Raw genomic sequence first — 12857 nt, forward strand, 5'->3', positions numbered from 1 at the left:
AGACTGGGGTGTCTAGATGTGTGTATAGGTAGTATAGAGTATGTGTATGTACGTGAACTGTATCACAGGTGCAGCAGTTTAGCCTTTGACAATTCTTACAAAGTATAAAGCAGAGAATCCTCTTAACTTCTTTGTTATATGTGAACAATGTCAACACCATAATGATCCATGTGTCCTTAAATAGCTCCGTTCAGTTATCATCACTTTAATATAAGCTTTATTCCAAGAATATTGTGAAAATATTAGAAAATGAGAAATTGAAGGAACATAATTTATGCTTAATAACCATAAACTATGTAAAGTCTGGTAGTTATTTTATAAAATACAGATAACATTTTAATTTTTTTTGGCTAGAAATGGCAAAAATAAAGGTTAAAAAAAACCCTTGACATGAAAAATGAGGGGAAATAAGTTAACATTGTTTTGGACTTTACTTTCTTTCTTTTTCCTTCCCTCTTCTGTTCCTTTCCCTTAGTTTCTCCTTTTGCTTCTACCTGTAAAATCAAGTGTCTAAGGATAGAAGGTGTTGTTTTTCACACAGATTGTAAAGCCCCCTGGGAGAAATTTTTGGTTCTGTTGCTTGACTTGATAACATAAGAAAAAGAAAAAAACAATATAAAACAATAGAAAATCAGATGGATACAGACAGACAGACAGATACAAATCACCTCACAGTGGTTGAAAATGTACCAGGTTACCTGGAACATTTCCTATAGTGAGCCAAGACTGATAAATCTACAAATCAAATAATAAGAATATCCAAACATTTTTAACAAAAAGGTGAATTCTCTAATTCTCTTCTCAGGGTGCAAATTAACCCTTAAACATCTGCTGTGTTTGTTAAAACTCTATGAAGCAGCAGCAAAGAAGCATAAAGAGACACATGTAACTTTTTTGGTGCCTCTGTTGTCATCACATAACAGATAAGCTGAACAGGGAAATCTCCCCAAAACGCAGTGTTCTCCTGTGTGTGTGACGCTCAGGCAGATGATGACAGAGGTTGGAAAAACATATAGTTTGTTTGACTAACGACCCCTGGGGTGCGGGAATAAGGCACCAGAGGTGAGGCGGAGGTAAAGGCAGGGGGCTGAGGGTTATATCGGGGTTAGGGAGGATGCTATGTCACTTTACCCAAAGACAGGAACATGTGCTTTTGGCTGGGGGGGGGGGGGTCTTTTCATTATTTCCATTAGTTTTGACCCCCCAAAGGGAGACAGACCACACTAATGAATAGCCATAGTGGTCAAGGTTACTCCAGCTGAACCTCATTCAACCCTGCATTACTTCACTTTATCAAATATACAACAAATCCAATCTGAAAGAGAAAGGTCAGAGGGAGACGGAGGAAGTAAGAAAAGGAGAAGGTGGAGAGGAGATGAAGACAGAAAAACAAAGAGAGCACACATGATCAAAGAAAAGTAAAGGGGAGAAAAACAGAGGAAGTTGAGAAAGGTAGAGATGGAAGAGGAGTCGGGGTCAGGGTCTTTAGTGAGGGAACATCTCCAGCTCTGATACAGCGTCATCCATCATTTCATCGCTAAGCTGTTTACAGCGAGGGAGGGAAGAAAAGCGAGACAAAGAACTGTAAATTTCCAGTCCCTCATATTGTCCTATTAAAGCACCTTGTCCCATAACTCAGCGTGGAGGACAGATGGGACATGTCTGACAATGCGCTCGGCTCTCTACCTTCATGCTGCCCCGTTCGAATCACATTTTCCATCCTCAGACCTTCAGAGAAAGTGAGGGAGGGGGCAAAAAATGATGCTGGTCTCCTCTGAGACCGAGCGTATTTCATTTGTTAAATGTCATGGCAGGCACGCCAGTGTTTAGATAAGTTTGATCCCAGCATGTCAGTTTATAGCTCACTGCTGGGCTCACTACTTTGATATATAGCTGCCAATACATCAAGCTGACCTCTTTCTTTTTTTTTGTTTTGTTTTTTTATAAAAGAGTTTATTAAAAATGGTATTAAAAATACAGATTTTTTATTAAAAAAATCTGGTTTCAGCCAGTCAGCGTCATCTATTTCATATGATGGATGAAATGTTCTTTGGCTTGATTTGTTGTGTAAGTGATCATTAATACACTGGTTGCCTACAGTAAGCGTTAAACCTGAATTCATTCCCACAGAGCATTTTGATTAGATTTTACACAGTTATGCATGAAGATGTTTTCCTATTATTATATTTTTATGGGTTGCAATAAAAGTTTTAAAGTCTTATGGTCTAAATACTGGCTTTCACACCATTACAAAAAAAAAAAATCAAATTTAAAAAAAGGAAATAATGAATGCATGAAATCTTCTCATGCAAATAATCAATTCAAAGAGTATCAGGAGGAAATAGTTTCTAAAAGTGACTTAAATCCAGATGTATTTATTTATGAGTTCACTTTATGGGTTCGTTCTTACAAAAAATGTATGTTTGGAGCTAAAATGTAACATGTAAATGCTGAAGTTATCGTATTTTAAGCATTTACTGCATCAGCTTTTCCAACAGTTCACAGAGACATTCTAGCCAAGGTTTACAGGTCACTTATTGAATCAATACTCTGATAAGTTGTGTATATACATGTAATATATGTGAGCCCTATGTAAAGTCATGTAAAAACCATATATATATATATAAACGATGGACAAATTAAGTTAGACGATAGGAAACAAAAGCTGCACAAGACCTCTAAATCTGTGACTAACAGTTCACATTCTTTCAAGAGTTTACTTTAATAGGTGATATATCAGTGGCTGATATATTAGCTACTGATAAACGATAAAATTAAATGATTGATAGTGTTTCTGTATGCTGATACTGCAATTTTAGATATTAATTACACCAGATTGTGGAGTCTTTTCTTCCTCTCATTGTGAAATAACACTGCATCAATTGAAAAAGTTTGTCTCCTTCATTTTGGTATTTGCAAGATTAATGTTCTCAATATCAGCCACAACAAACAGACAATTATCAGTTGTCATTATTGGCCCCGAAATTTCATATAGGTGCATCTTTATTCAATAGAGTATCTATCCTACATGAACTTATTATTTATATCTCTGTCCAACTGCAACTATGTCCTGTTTTGTCTCATTTACATTATGAAGACACTGAATGTAGCAAATGCTTGTGGAACCACAACGTGCTGTAAATAAAAATTAACAATGAAGAGACACCTGACATGACTTGACAAGCCAGCTCTCTCTCTCTCTCTCTCTCTCTCTGTTTGTCTGACTCTTTCACATTAGCAGTTGTAGATGTAGTTGTGGACCAGTGCTCTCTGATGGCACCAAGTGGTCTTTCCATGTAACGGCAGGTCTATGGGTGAGAATAAAGGTGTTGGGAAGTTGGCCAGAGGAGGAGAAGGGCACAAGTCTGCCACCAGGACATAGAGTTAAAGTTCAAACACTGGACACTGATGTGGAACAGTGAGCTGGCATTCCACATATGATGTGGTGTGTTTATGTTTTTCGACAGGATTGATCCAGACTGATCGGATTGACAGACTGGAACTTACACTGAGCCAGTTCACGTGTGAGGCTGTTTTGTCCATTTTGATTAATGTAATGTGGTATTTTACAATGAGGCAAGACTGCTTCTATTTCAGTCTTAATGAGCGCTGGAGAGAAACTGTGTGTGTGCAGTAAAGAACGTGTATGTCCATCCATAAAAGTGTGTGTGCAGTCACCCACCGACATGTCTTTATATGCATCGATTGTGTTTCAGGTTGGCGGTGCTGTTTTGCTTGAGCAGTGGCAGTCACCTGCTGTGTGTGCTAGACAGTGCAGCCAGGGGCAGACAGAGGTTAAAGTGTCATTTTATGTTAGGCAATAAATTAAGCCTCCATTACCCGAAACCTAAGCCCGAAATGAATTTCATCTAACTGTAGATCTCTCTCCCCTTGCACTTCAGTCCTAAGCCACCACTTCAATAGCGTTCATTTGGAGTGGCGACACGGGTGAAAAACAATCCACTTTAAAAATACACTGCAACGCTCCGAGTTGGGAGTTTTCCCTTTTTTTTCTCCCAGCCAAGGAAAGGAGACTCAAGATTGCGGTGTGCTGTGAGACGCTTTGATACACCATCTCTGGGCTTTATCCCGATACTTGATAATCCCGGAGAGACGCTTTGCGGGGCATTTACCAGGAAGCATAAATTTGAAAGTCTGTAATTTAACAAGAAGAATAAGAAAGAAAATCTGTAAGGGGGAGGGAAGATGAAGGCTGATAGTTGGGTGTCTCTTGAACAGACTATGGCTTCTTGCCACAAACCTGGGGAGGCAGAGCACAGACTACAGAAAGAGAAACAGAAGCGATCTCTCCCACTCTGTTGGCTGCTTGAATTTGTTGGAATTCTTGTTATAGTGTTATCTGGTTAGGTGTTCCTTGCCAGGAGTAAAAGTAGGGTAAGACAAACACACAGACGAAAAAGGAGCAATAAAATTTTTATTTGAGAATATTGTCCCTACAGATGCATGGCTCGGCCATCGTAGGTTGGTTGAGGGTTTGGGACTACTGTCATCTATACTGGTGTGTGGATGGAATATTCTGGCTCCCACACCGAAACTTGTGGCTTGTAAGGTCAGGAAAACCGCTCTAGACCACAAGACGGCCCTTTCATTCGTGACAGTCTCAGGACACTCTGGACTCCTTCTTCCGTGGTCCTTACCCCGACCGACTGTAAGAATTTCAGCCCCTCTTTCTCTCGTCTTTCCTTTGACTCAGTACTAATTAGGATGATGTATGGCTGCGGGCTCTTTAGAAGGGGTGGAATAGTCGGAGGCACTTTGATTACAATAAACAGAGCTGGGGATTTCAAACAAAACCACACACCAGTAAAAGGGCTTTTCCTCCTCTCAGTTCACCGTGCCAGGCTGGTTCTTGGGTTTACACAGGTGTGTGTGTTTGTGTGTGTGTGTGTGTGTGTGTGTGTGTGTGTGTGTGAGTGTGTGTGTACACGCACATGTGAATGTGAGCGGGGCATGCTTTTGTGCGCACGTCGCTTTCAATAAATATTGCAAATGAACAAAACGGTAACAAATGTCAGGACACTGGACATTTACTCAGTAAATCAGACTAAATATCTTTCACAGCTTGACGAGAGCGGCAGGGCCAGTGGAAGAAAATCATCATCATCAGTGCAGTCATCAGTGGTCCTGATGGTGCCATTATTGTCTGCATAGCAGCAGACGTGACGTGTTATTAACAGGTTAACTACTGAGAAGGAACTTCACGCCACACATGACGCTGCTATGATGCTTCCTGAATCTAAATATTTCGTGTGTTTGCAGTTGGTCTGCTGCTGTCATCTGTCAAAGCGTGACCATCTGTCTTCAGCTTTCCCTTTTGAATTGGTGGCCTTTCTATCCGGTTTCTGCCTTAAGAAAATGATCGGTCTCTGTCCTTGCAGAGCTGGGTTTTCGATTTCGTGGTGTATGGCTAGACGTTTGGGGCAGAAAGCGGGCAGCAGGGTTGGCGGTGTATAGTAGGGACAGTGTAGTGTTACTGTAACAGAGAGAGAGTATAGAAAACCAAACCGAGAAACAGACAGTTCAGAGTTCGTTCCAGGGCAAGAGGTGAAAGAGGACAAACATTGTCAAGGCTACTGCACGCTACTGGAAAGTGTGTCGACTGCATGTATCAATGACTGTGTTTATGTGTGTGTTATAGACATAATAAAAAGTGATGAAGAGACATTTGGCACTTGTGATCTGAAGATCTGATCTGCGAAATCAACCTACCGGCTTACACTAAGTCTCTCTGGATTTGAGTCAAATCAATCACATTGCTTGGTTTTCAAATACAAACACAGAGAAAAGACAACGTGTGCGTAGGTGGGTGACAAATTGAAGGAAAAACCTGAATAAATGAGCGGAGAGACATAACGAATGCAAATGCTTCCTTGATGAATGGTTTAATAATGTGAATCATATGCTATGGCCTTCACAAGTCACCATATCAACCTGACTGAACACCTATGAGAGACTGAAGTGTTAGACAGCACCATCATCAACACCAAATGAGGAAATATCTTTTAGAAGAATGCTGTTCATCGCTTCGGTATTCTCTGCCAAGAAGCACTGAAGCTGTTTTGGAGGTGCAAGGAGGCCCAACATCTTACTATGACACTTTGGATTGTTTTTTCCTTTGGCCTGTCAGTCATCAGTACGTGCAACAAAATAAGAACTTACTTCATGCGCCAGAGCTGCTGTGTTGTCCAACACGGGGACGGGTTTGCTCTCTTCATAGTGCTGCAGCCGTTCGTGGATCTGAAAGGACAGATTGTGTTCATGAGCGAGTGAAGAGAGAGAAAGAGGGTCAACGTATGGCTGCGGGGGCCACGGTAGTGAGGCCTCCCTGAGCAAACACACACGTGTGAGTGAGAACATACACAAAGTGTGGACAAATGAGCTCACATGCACGGCAACACACAGACATGTATGAAAACATGTACAAGCTCCGTCCGCACCGTCTTAAGACTCACTCGGAGTAGATCAAAAAGACAAGCAATCACACTTGCAAACACCCACAGGACACACACACACACACACTCACATAACTTCACACAAGACTCATTCGACTGAGCACAACAGAGGGCTTCTAAGTATTTCAGCTCGCTCAGCCACTGTACAAACAATCCAGTTTTCCACTATGCATTTGATATGCCCTAGTGGTCTGGTGAGGATTCCAAATCATTTCAACAGTCTACTTAAATTGGCTAAACATTTCCTTATCAGCCTCAACACTGCCACTGCACAATGTAGAGAGACAAAGCTGTATCTCTGGAGAGTTACTAAAATGGAAAGTAGGGCGGCTCATGTGTAACGTTTACTCATTTACACGCACAAAAACACATCATCACTCAAAAACTGATATGTGGAGCAGAGATGGAATAATTTATACACACTGGCGCACGCTTGCGCCCACGCACACGCAGTTATATACACAGTCACACACTCATACTCCAGCACACGCACACACACAGAAACACAAAAAACACTACAGCCATCCCGTTTGTGATTTAAGAGCAGCTGTGCAGGAATGCGTTGACAGCCTACAGGCTGCTGTCAGGTCCCATCAGAGAACAGGCAGGGACGACTATCCTCCCATCAGCCACTATTGAGTCTCTCCTCAGCCCAGCATGGCGAAGGGGAGCTAGGCCATGGATCTGACTGATAGCTGGGCCCTGGGCCTGGAGCTCCAGCTGGATGTCCCAGAAAGCATTCCAGCACGATGGTGGAACAGAAGGCCCTCTGGCTGAAGAGAGAGTGACAGAGAAGCCTGTGGGCCAGCTCAGTATCTGCAGGGCCAAATCCACACATGTGGGTGCATACACACACACACACGCACATACACATACACACACACACACACACACACAGATGGAGCAGTGACAATTTGCGACATAAAATTCCTCAGTAGGACAGAAAGCAACAAGAAAAGCAGTTTGTTTGCTGTCACATTGTGAGCAGCTACAGATGCTGTATACAATTAAAACATCTGTTTGAAGATAGTTAAACATATTTTTTTTCTCCTGACAGCACAACTTTTTTTTTTGTAGCTAGACAACATTCTACAGTAGCAGCATTTACTGCTGAGTGTTAGTCAGGCTGAGGTGAATGTTGGGAGATGACACAATCACATGGTGGAATGTGAAGTTGGAATCATGACATTCCCATTGGAAATGAAATTTTGAGAGGTTTGATTAGCAAAAACACATATAACATATGTGGATGAGTTCATTTGAATCTTTTGAAGTTGTCATCTGTCTTCTATAATCACCAGAGAAAACTGGAATCTGATACCCAAAACATTAGACCATTAACAACGCAATACGAATGCACTAATGTCAGCATTCCGAAGGCACTAAAACGACTTTCTGTTGAGAAAAATGCAACAGAACTATGTGTTAAATATCTTTGCATATGTATGCCCCTTCTCAGCCAATCAAAACTCTAGTTTGACTGTTGGCCTTAAACAGGTACAACCATTACAACTCAACTTATCCACATGTCTCCCCTGATAAATCATGGCCTGTTAGGACTGTGTGTTGGCCAAAAGAGCAGCCATGTTTCAAGGTCAGCTTAGAGGTTCAAATCCCTGTGTAAAGCCTACATTACTCGGCTATAAAACATGGTGCATTAGGCGTGTCGTGGAGGTAATCTGTTGAAGGCCTAATGGAGGCAGATGGTTGCTCAACTCAGCTGTAGAGCAAAAAAAAAATCTGGGACTTGAGGACCCCAGAACAAGACGGCTGGGATGTTAAGTTAGACGAATGGTGGCAAAAAGAGAACGCAGTAGATTTTCAATGGCCTGGAGTGGAGCAGGAACTAGTAATGAGGTTACAGACAGAGATAAAAATTAGTACAAGCTTGGAGCAGCGCTAACATAAGCCGGAGCGGACTCCGATGTTTAAGTGGTGCTGAGCTAAACTGCTGTCACTGTGTTCCATGTTTCATGGCATCAAACTTAAGACTGCCACTGTAGGGCAATTCCCGGAAATTTTTATCCTCATCTGTTTAATTTCACATAGCCATGTCATATTTGAACAGTTACTCTCCACTGTTCATGAAGTCCCAACAACTCCACCCTGTGCTCTGACTCCTCTGTCTGTTCTTCTACAGTATACGGCCGTAAAAGGACAGGCAGGCAGCTCCGGTTACTTCATCTGTCCTGATCATCTTTGTAAGAAAACAGATGAAATAAATGAGGGAGGTTGCCAGTGTCTTCAGCGCTCCAACATACCACAGTCCTAGTGACATCTGCTTAGGTAGTTGTTGCTCCACCACCTCGGCTTACTTAGTTACTGTGGAATTTTTCTCCTCTGCTCTGTGAGCAAACGCGAGATTGAAATGCTTTTATTTACAGTTCAGGACACTTTCCAAGTGCCTGTCCATGACGCAGTAATGTATTTTAAAGCCATTACCCCGCTTTTTGCATAGCACGTTCTCTGTCCCCTTGGTGAGGCAGCAGTGCTCCTGGCAAAGGGCAGAAGTGGCCTGGTGGAATTAAAAAAAAAACAAAAAACAGTGAGAGACAGTGTGCTACAGCCAAAGAGGGCTTAGCTCAAACCAGAACACCACTACAGGACACACAACCGAATCAAAGACGGGGATTCTGAAGCTCCTCCAATTAGGCTTGCTGCAGTAGTTGGAGTTACCGGTATTACATGGTGTTAGGGCATACACGATTATATTACTTGGCCACTGTCGTTTTGCTTTTTTTTTTATAGAAATAAAACCCATTCAGTTCATTTTCATGTATCAGCACCCACGTTCATCAACTAAAAAAACTCTAATTTGTAAAATACGAAGTGTGTTATCAATACTTAGATGGATGCTACAATTATAAACTTTAAGTCTCTACTCGGTGACCATCTGCAGCAGCAGCAGAGTCACAGCACAGAGTAGCGGAGTGAGACGTCTGTCCTCTCTCCTGCTCTCTGATGTAAACACACGTGGCTGTTAGCGAGCAGCTGTCCTCATGTCTCCCCAGGTCTCGGTGCTCGTTTTCGGCAGAAACTCTCGTGCTCTCTGCCTGCTCAGCCTGCTCTTGGTGTGTCTCTGTCCGGATGGCAGGCAGGTTGCTCTGGTTCTGGTTCTAGGTGGGGTTTGTCCTCTGGCTCATGCCTGCGTCTGAAGCCCACCGTCACTAACTTCTCAGTAAGGGGAAGATCTAAAGATCTAAAAATCGTTGAAGATCAAAGTAAGCGCTCTACAGATATTGAGCGTCATCAACGAATATCTTATTTTGTAAAATGTCCGACATAACTGTAACACCAGTGTTGTCACAAGTTTATTAACTGGTGAGAAAATTTCCTCACCATGGCATCCCTACCTCCAATGAGAAATGTAGTGGTACTTCTATGTAAAATAAGGCTGAAGAGTCGGGATCAAATGCTCCAAACTCAGGGAGGAAAGCTCCCCAAAGTACAGGCTCAGGAAAGATGAATGAATATGCACCTTCACTGAAAGCTTCAAGAAAACATGCCACAAAGAAGCAGTGTGTGTCTCCTCTCCACACAGGCCTCAGACTAAGTTATGTTTGCTTCCAGAAATACCCCGCGGGCTTAAAATACACACAACACACGAGGAGAAAAAAATATGAGGAAAAACACTAACACGAGTATGAACTGATATGAAAAATTTCCAATGAGAATGGACTGGAACAAAAACATAACATCCATCTTCATCTTCTCTAGACAAGAGCTCGAACCACTGCGAAGGATCACTGTTAAGGTTAAGGGTCAGACTACTCAGAGACCTTTCCAGGAACCTTTAGTGATTAAATTCAGTAGTTTTTTATATTCTCTTCATGATAAAAGTGCATGCAACAGTAAGAAGAACAATGACAGTCTTGAGTATTGATTGTCATTGTGTAAGTATAGAGGAGGGAAAAAAAGCCTGACTACAAACACTAATCCAGACACACTTGAGCAAGCAAAGTCTGGCACAGAAAGAAGGAGAGAGCGTGCAAGAGACTGAAAGCTTGATAGATGGAGAGGTGTGCTGATGGAAGGAGAAAGAGAGGTCTGGAGATCACAGGGCTGGATAGTGTTTCTGTTTCTGAGTCCTGCAAGGAGGCTCAAGGCCTCTGGTTAATGTCCACTGCCCAGAAAACTTCATGTCAGATGGGTTAGAGTTGACAATCTTTCTCCCGCTCCTGTTTCTATATCTACCCACCGGAGCGGATCCAGTATCAGTCCTCCGTTAATCCACCCGGGTCCGATCTCTTGTTCTGATCCAGAACACCTTGTCAAGGCACTGTGGCCTGGTAGACTAGACCAGGTTGGGGAGACAGGGAAGGAGGATTACAGACGTACATGCAGGGTTGTAACTGAAATAGCTGTGAGATGATATGTTTACTCAAGAAGCAGAAGGAGGAAAAGTTGAGATTTTGCTTTTTCTCCTGTCACAGTGGGTCAGTTTACAAAGTTTGGGGTTTGGCCCTGGCATAATGACATCAGGTCCTGGACATTGTGCTGTGGTTGGTGAAAAATCCTGCAGATGACAGTACCATTCTCCATCCGTCTTTTGAGGGTACAATAGGCCAGTGTTGCTAAATAAACTTCATGGCTACAAAAAAATGGATTCAACCCCCCTGTCATCACTGAGCAGATACTGCATTAGAATGACAGTATCCAGTCAACATCGCCCCTGCTGGTTACAATAAATACCAGAGACTGGTTTTATAGCTCTCAAACAGCTGTGCCAATCATAATGAAGCATGACAACAATCTGCATAAATGGATTAAAATAGTTTATTTTACATTTTAAGCATTATTCCATCATTCCTGTGCATTTGCTCGAAGTAAGACGCCAGCAAAGTGACGTGCCAGAAACAGACGCGGTTCTGAGACGTCCGTCTTCAGCATAACGTCTACGATCCAATTACCACCAAAATACTTTCAACATCTTTTTCACAGCCTCATTTGAATGAGCCTCCCATCTTATTGTGCCTCTTCTCTGTGCACCATGCACGCTGCGCTCAGCCCCAAAATACCACACAGATGGGAAAAGTGAATTACAAGGTCACAAAAATATTTGCACTGGTTGTTGCACTGCCACAAAATAGGGCCCTGAGACTGTGACAAAACTCTTCACTCTTCTATAATCCTTAATTGTCCAGGCCAGTTAAATCTCGTCCTGGACTGGGATCCTGACCCTCAAAAGTGCATTGAGGGACTTGATGACTCTATCATCAACTGTCATCAACTGCTTAATGGACCAACATGCAAAATAATTTCTTTGGTGTGTATACTCATGTTGTTGAGCAAATAATTCAAACACACACATTACCCTCACCTTTCCTTGACCAAGACCCCATATGGAGGGGTCTGGTGCCTGAGTTTCTCTGTCGTTTACTGTGGAAAAGGCCTGGAGAATGTGACAGCTAATTAAGAACTAGCAATAGATCCAATGGACGGGAGAGAGAGGGAGACCAGGGCAGCTGGCCAAGTGTTGAAGACAGCCATATCATTTAGACACAGGATACAATTCCTCCAGGAGCTCTTGGGAAAAGGAGCAGAGAGGCCCCCGATACAACTTCATAGATGCCATGTATTCTGTAAAGCCAGGACAGTGCACGACACGACACACTTGTGTACACATCTTGAGACAAAGTTTGTGTTTCAGCCTCGAAATGCACACAGACCAAAGACATCACCAGCAAATAACAAAGGGGAGTGACATATATTAATCAACAAACTCATTCATGTGATATATAGCTGCTTTAGGGTTAGGAAGCAGGGTTATGAACAACTGAGGGCATTAAGCCAGGACAAATGCATCTGACTTACTGAATTAGATTGATTTGAGTACTTTTGAGGCAGTCAATTCAACATATAAATTTGTTCAGACTATCTTTAAAAGCTCCAGGTGAGCCCATGATGTCTTCAGGCAGTTCTTGAGTCATAGGGGAGCCATAAATACACTATATGGCACAGTGAACCTAATTTTCCATATTCTGTGTATTGCTCCTATGCTCCTATTAAGATTGGCTTTGTATCGCGTAGACCTTCTGGTTTCACTTTGAGTCCTTTTTTTCCTAAGCAATACAAAATCGGGGTCAACCAAAGTGACCTGGAATAATGGTTGTGGGATCATAGAGAATTTCCTTGATTACCAATACAGACGTTTGACTGATAGAATGGGGACTGGTGGATCTGTAGGCCTCTCCTCATTTTCACTGTCGCCCCAGTGCTCTAGACATGGTTCAAGCAATGAGTTTTAAGGTTATTGAGTAGTCAACAGGACAGTCTGCAGCTCATCTGCTCTACTACACTAAGTACAGTAAGACTTTCTCTCCACCTTTCTCCTGTCCCTGTTACAACCTTTGGCTTTATCCACGTCATCTAGCTCTTCTGGCT

General features: G+C 42.4%; 1 protein-coding gene across 3 annotated transcripts in view; it reads right to left on the bottom strand.

Annotated features, from left to right (window-relative positions):
* The window catches only part of mpp7a (MAGUK p55 scaffold protein 7a), a 142000-nt gene that overhangs the window by 74272 nt on the left and 54871 nt on the right, over window positions 1-12857 (bottom strand). For all 3 annotated transcript variants that reach the window (XM_067577440.1, XM_067577438.1, XM_067577439.1), the window contains one exon: window positions 6181-6258. In XM_067577440.1, coding sequence (XP_067433541.1) covers window positions 6181-6258 — 78 coding nt within the window. The remainder of the gene's footprint in view (window positions 1-6180; window positions 6259-12857) is intronic.

The sequence above is a fragment of the Thunnus thynnus genome, chromosome 21 (genome assembly GCF_963924715.1).
Source record: "Thunnus thynnus chromosome 21, fThuThy2.1, whole genome shotgun sequence".
In the NCBI taxonomy this organism is placed as follows: domain Eukaryota; kingdom Metazoa; phylum Chordata; class Actinopteri; order Scombriformes; family Scombridae; genus Thunnus; species Thunnus thynnus.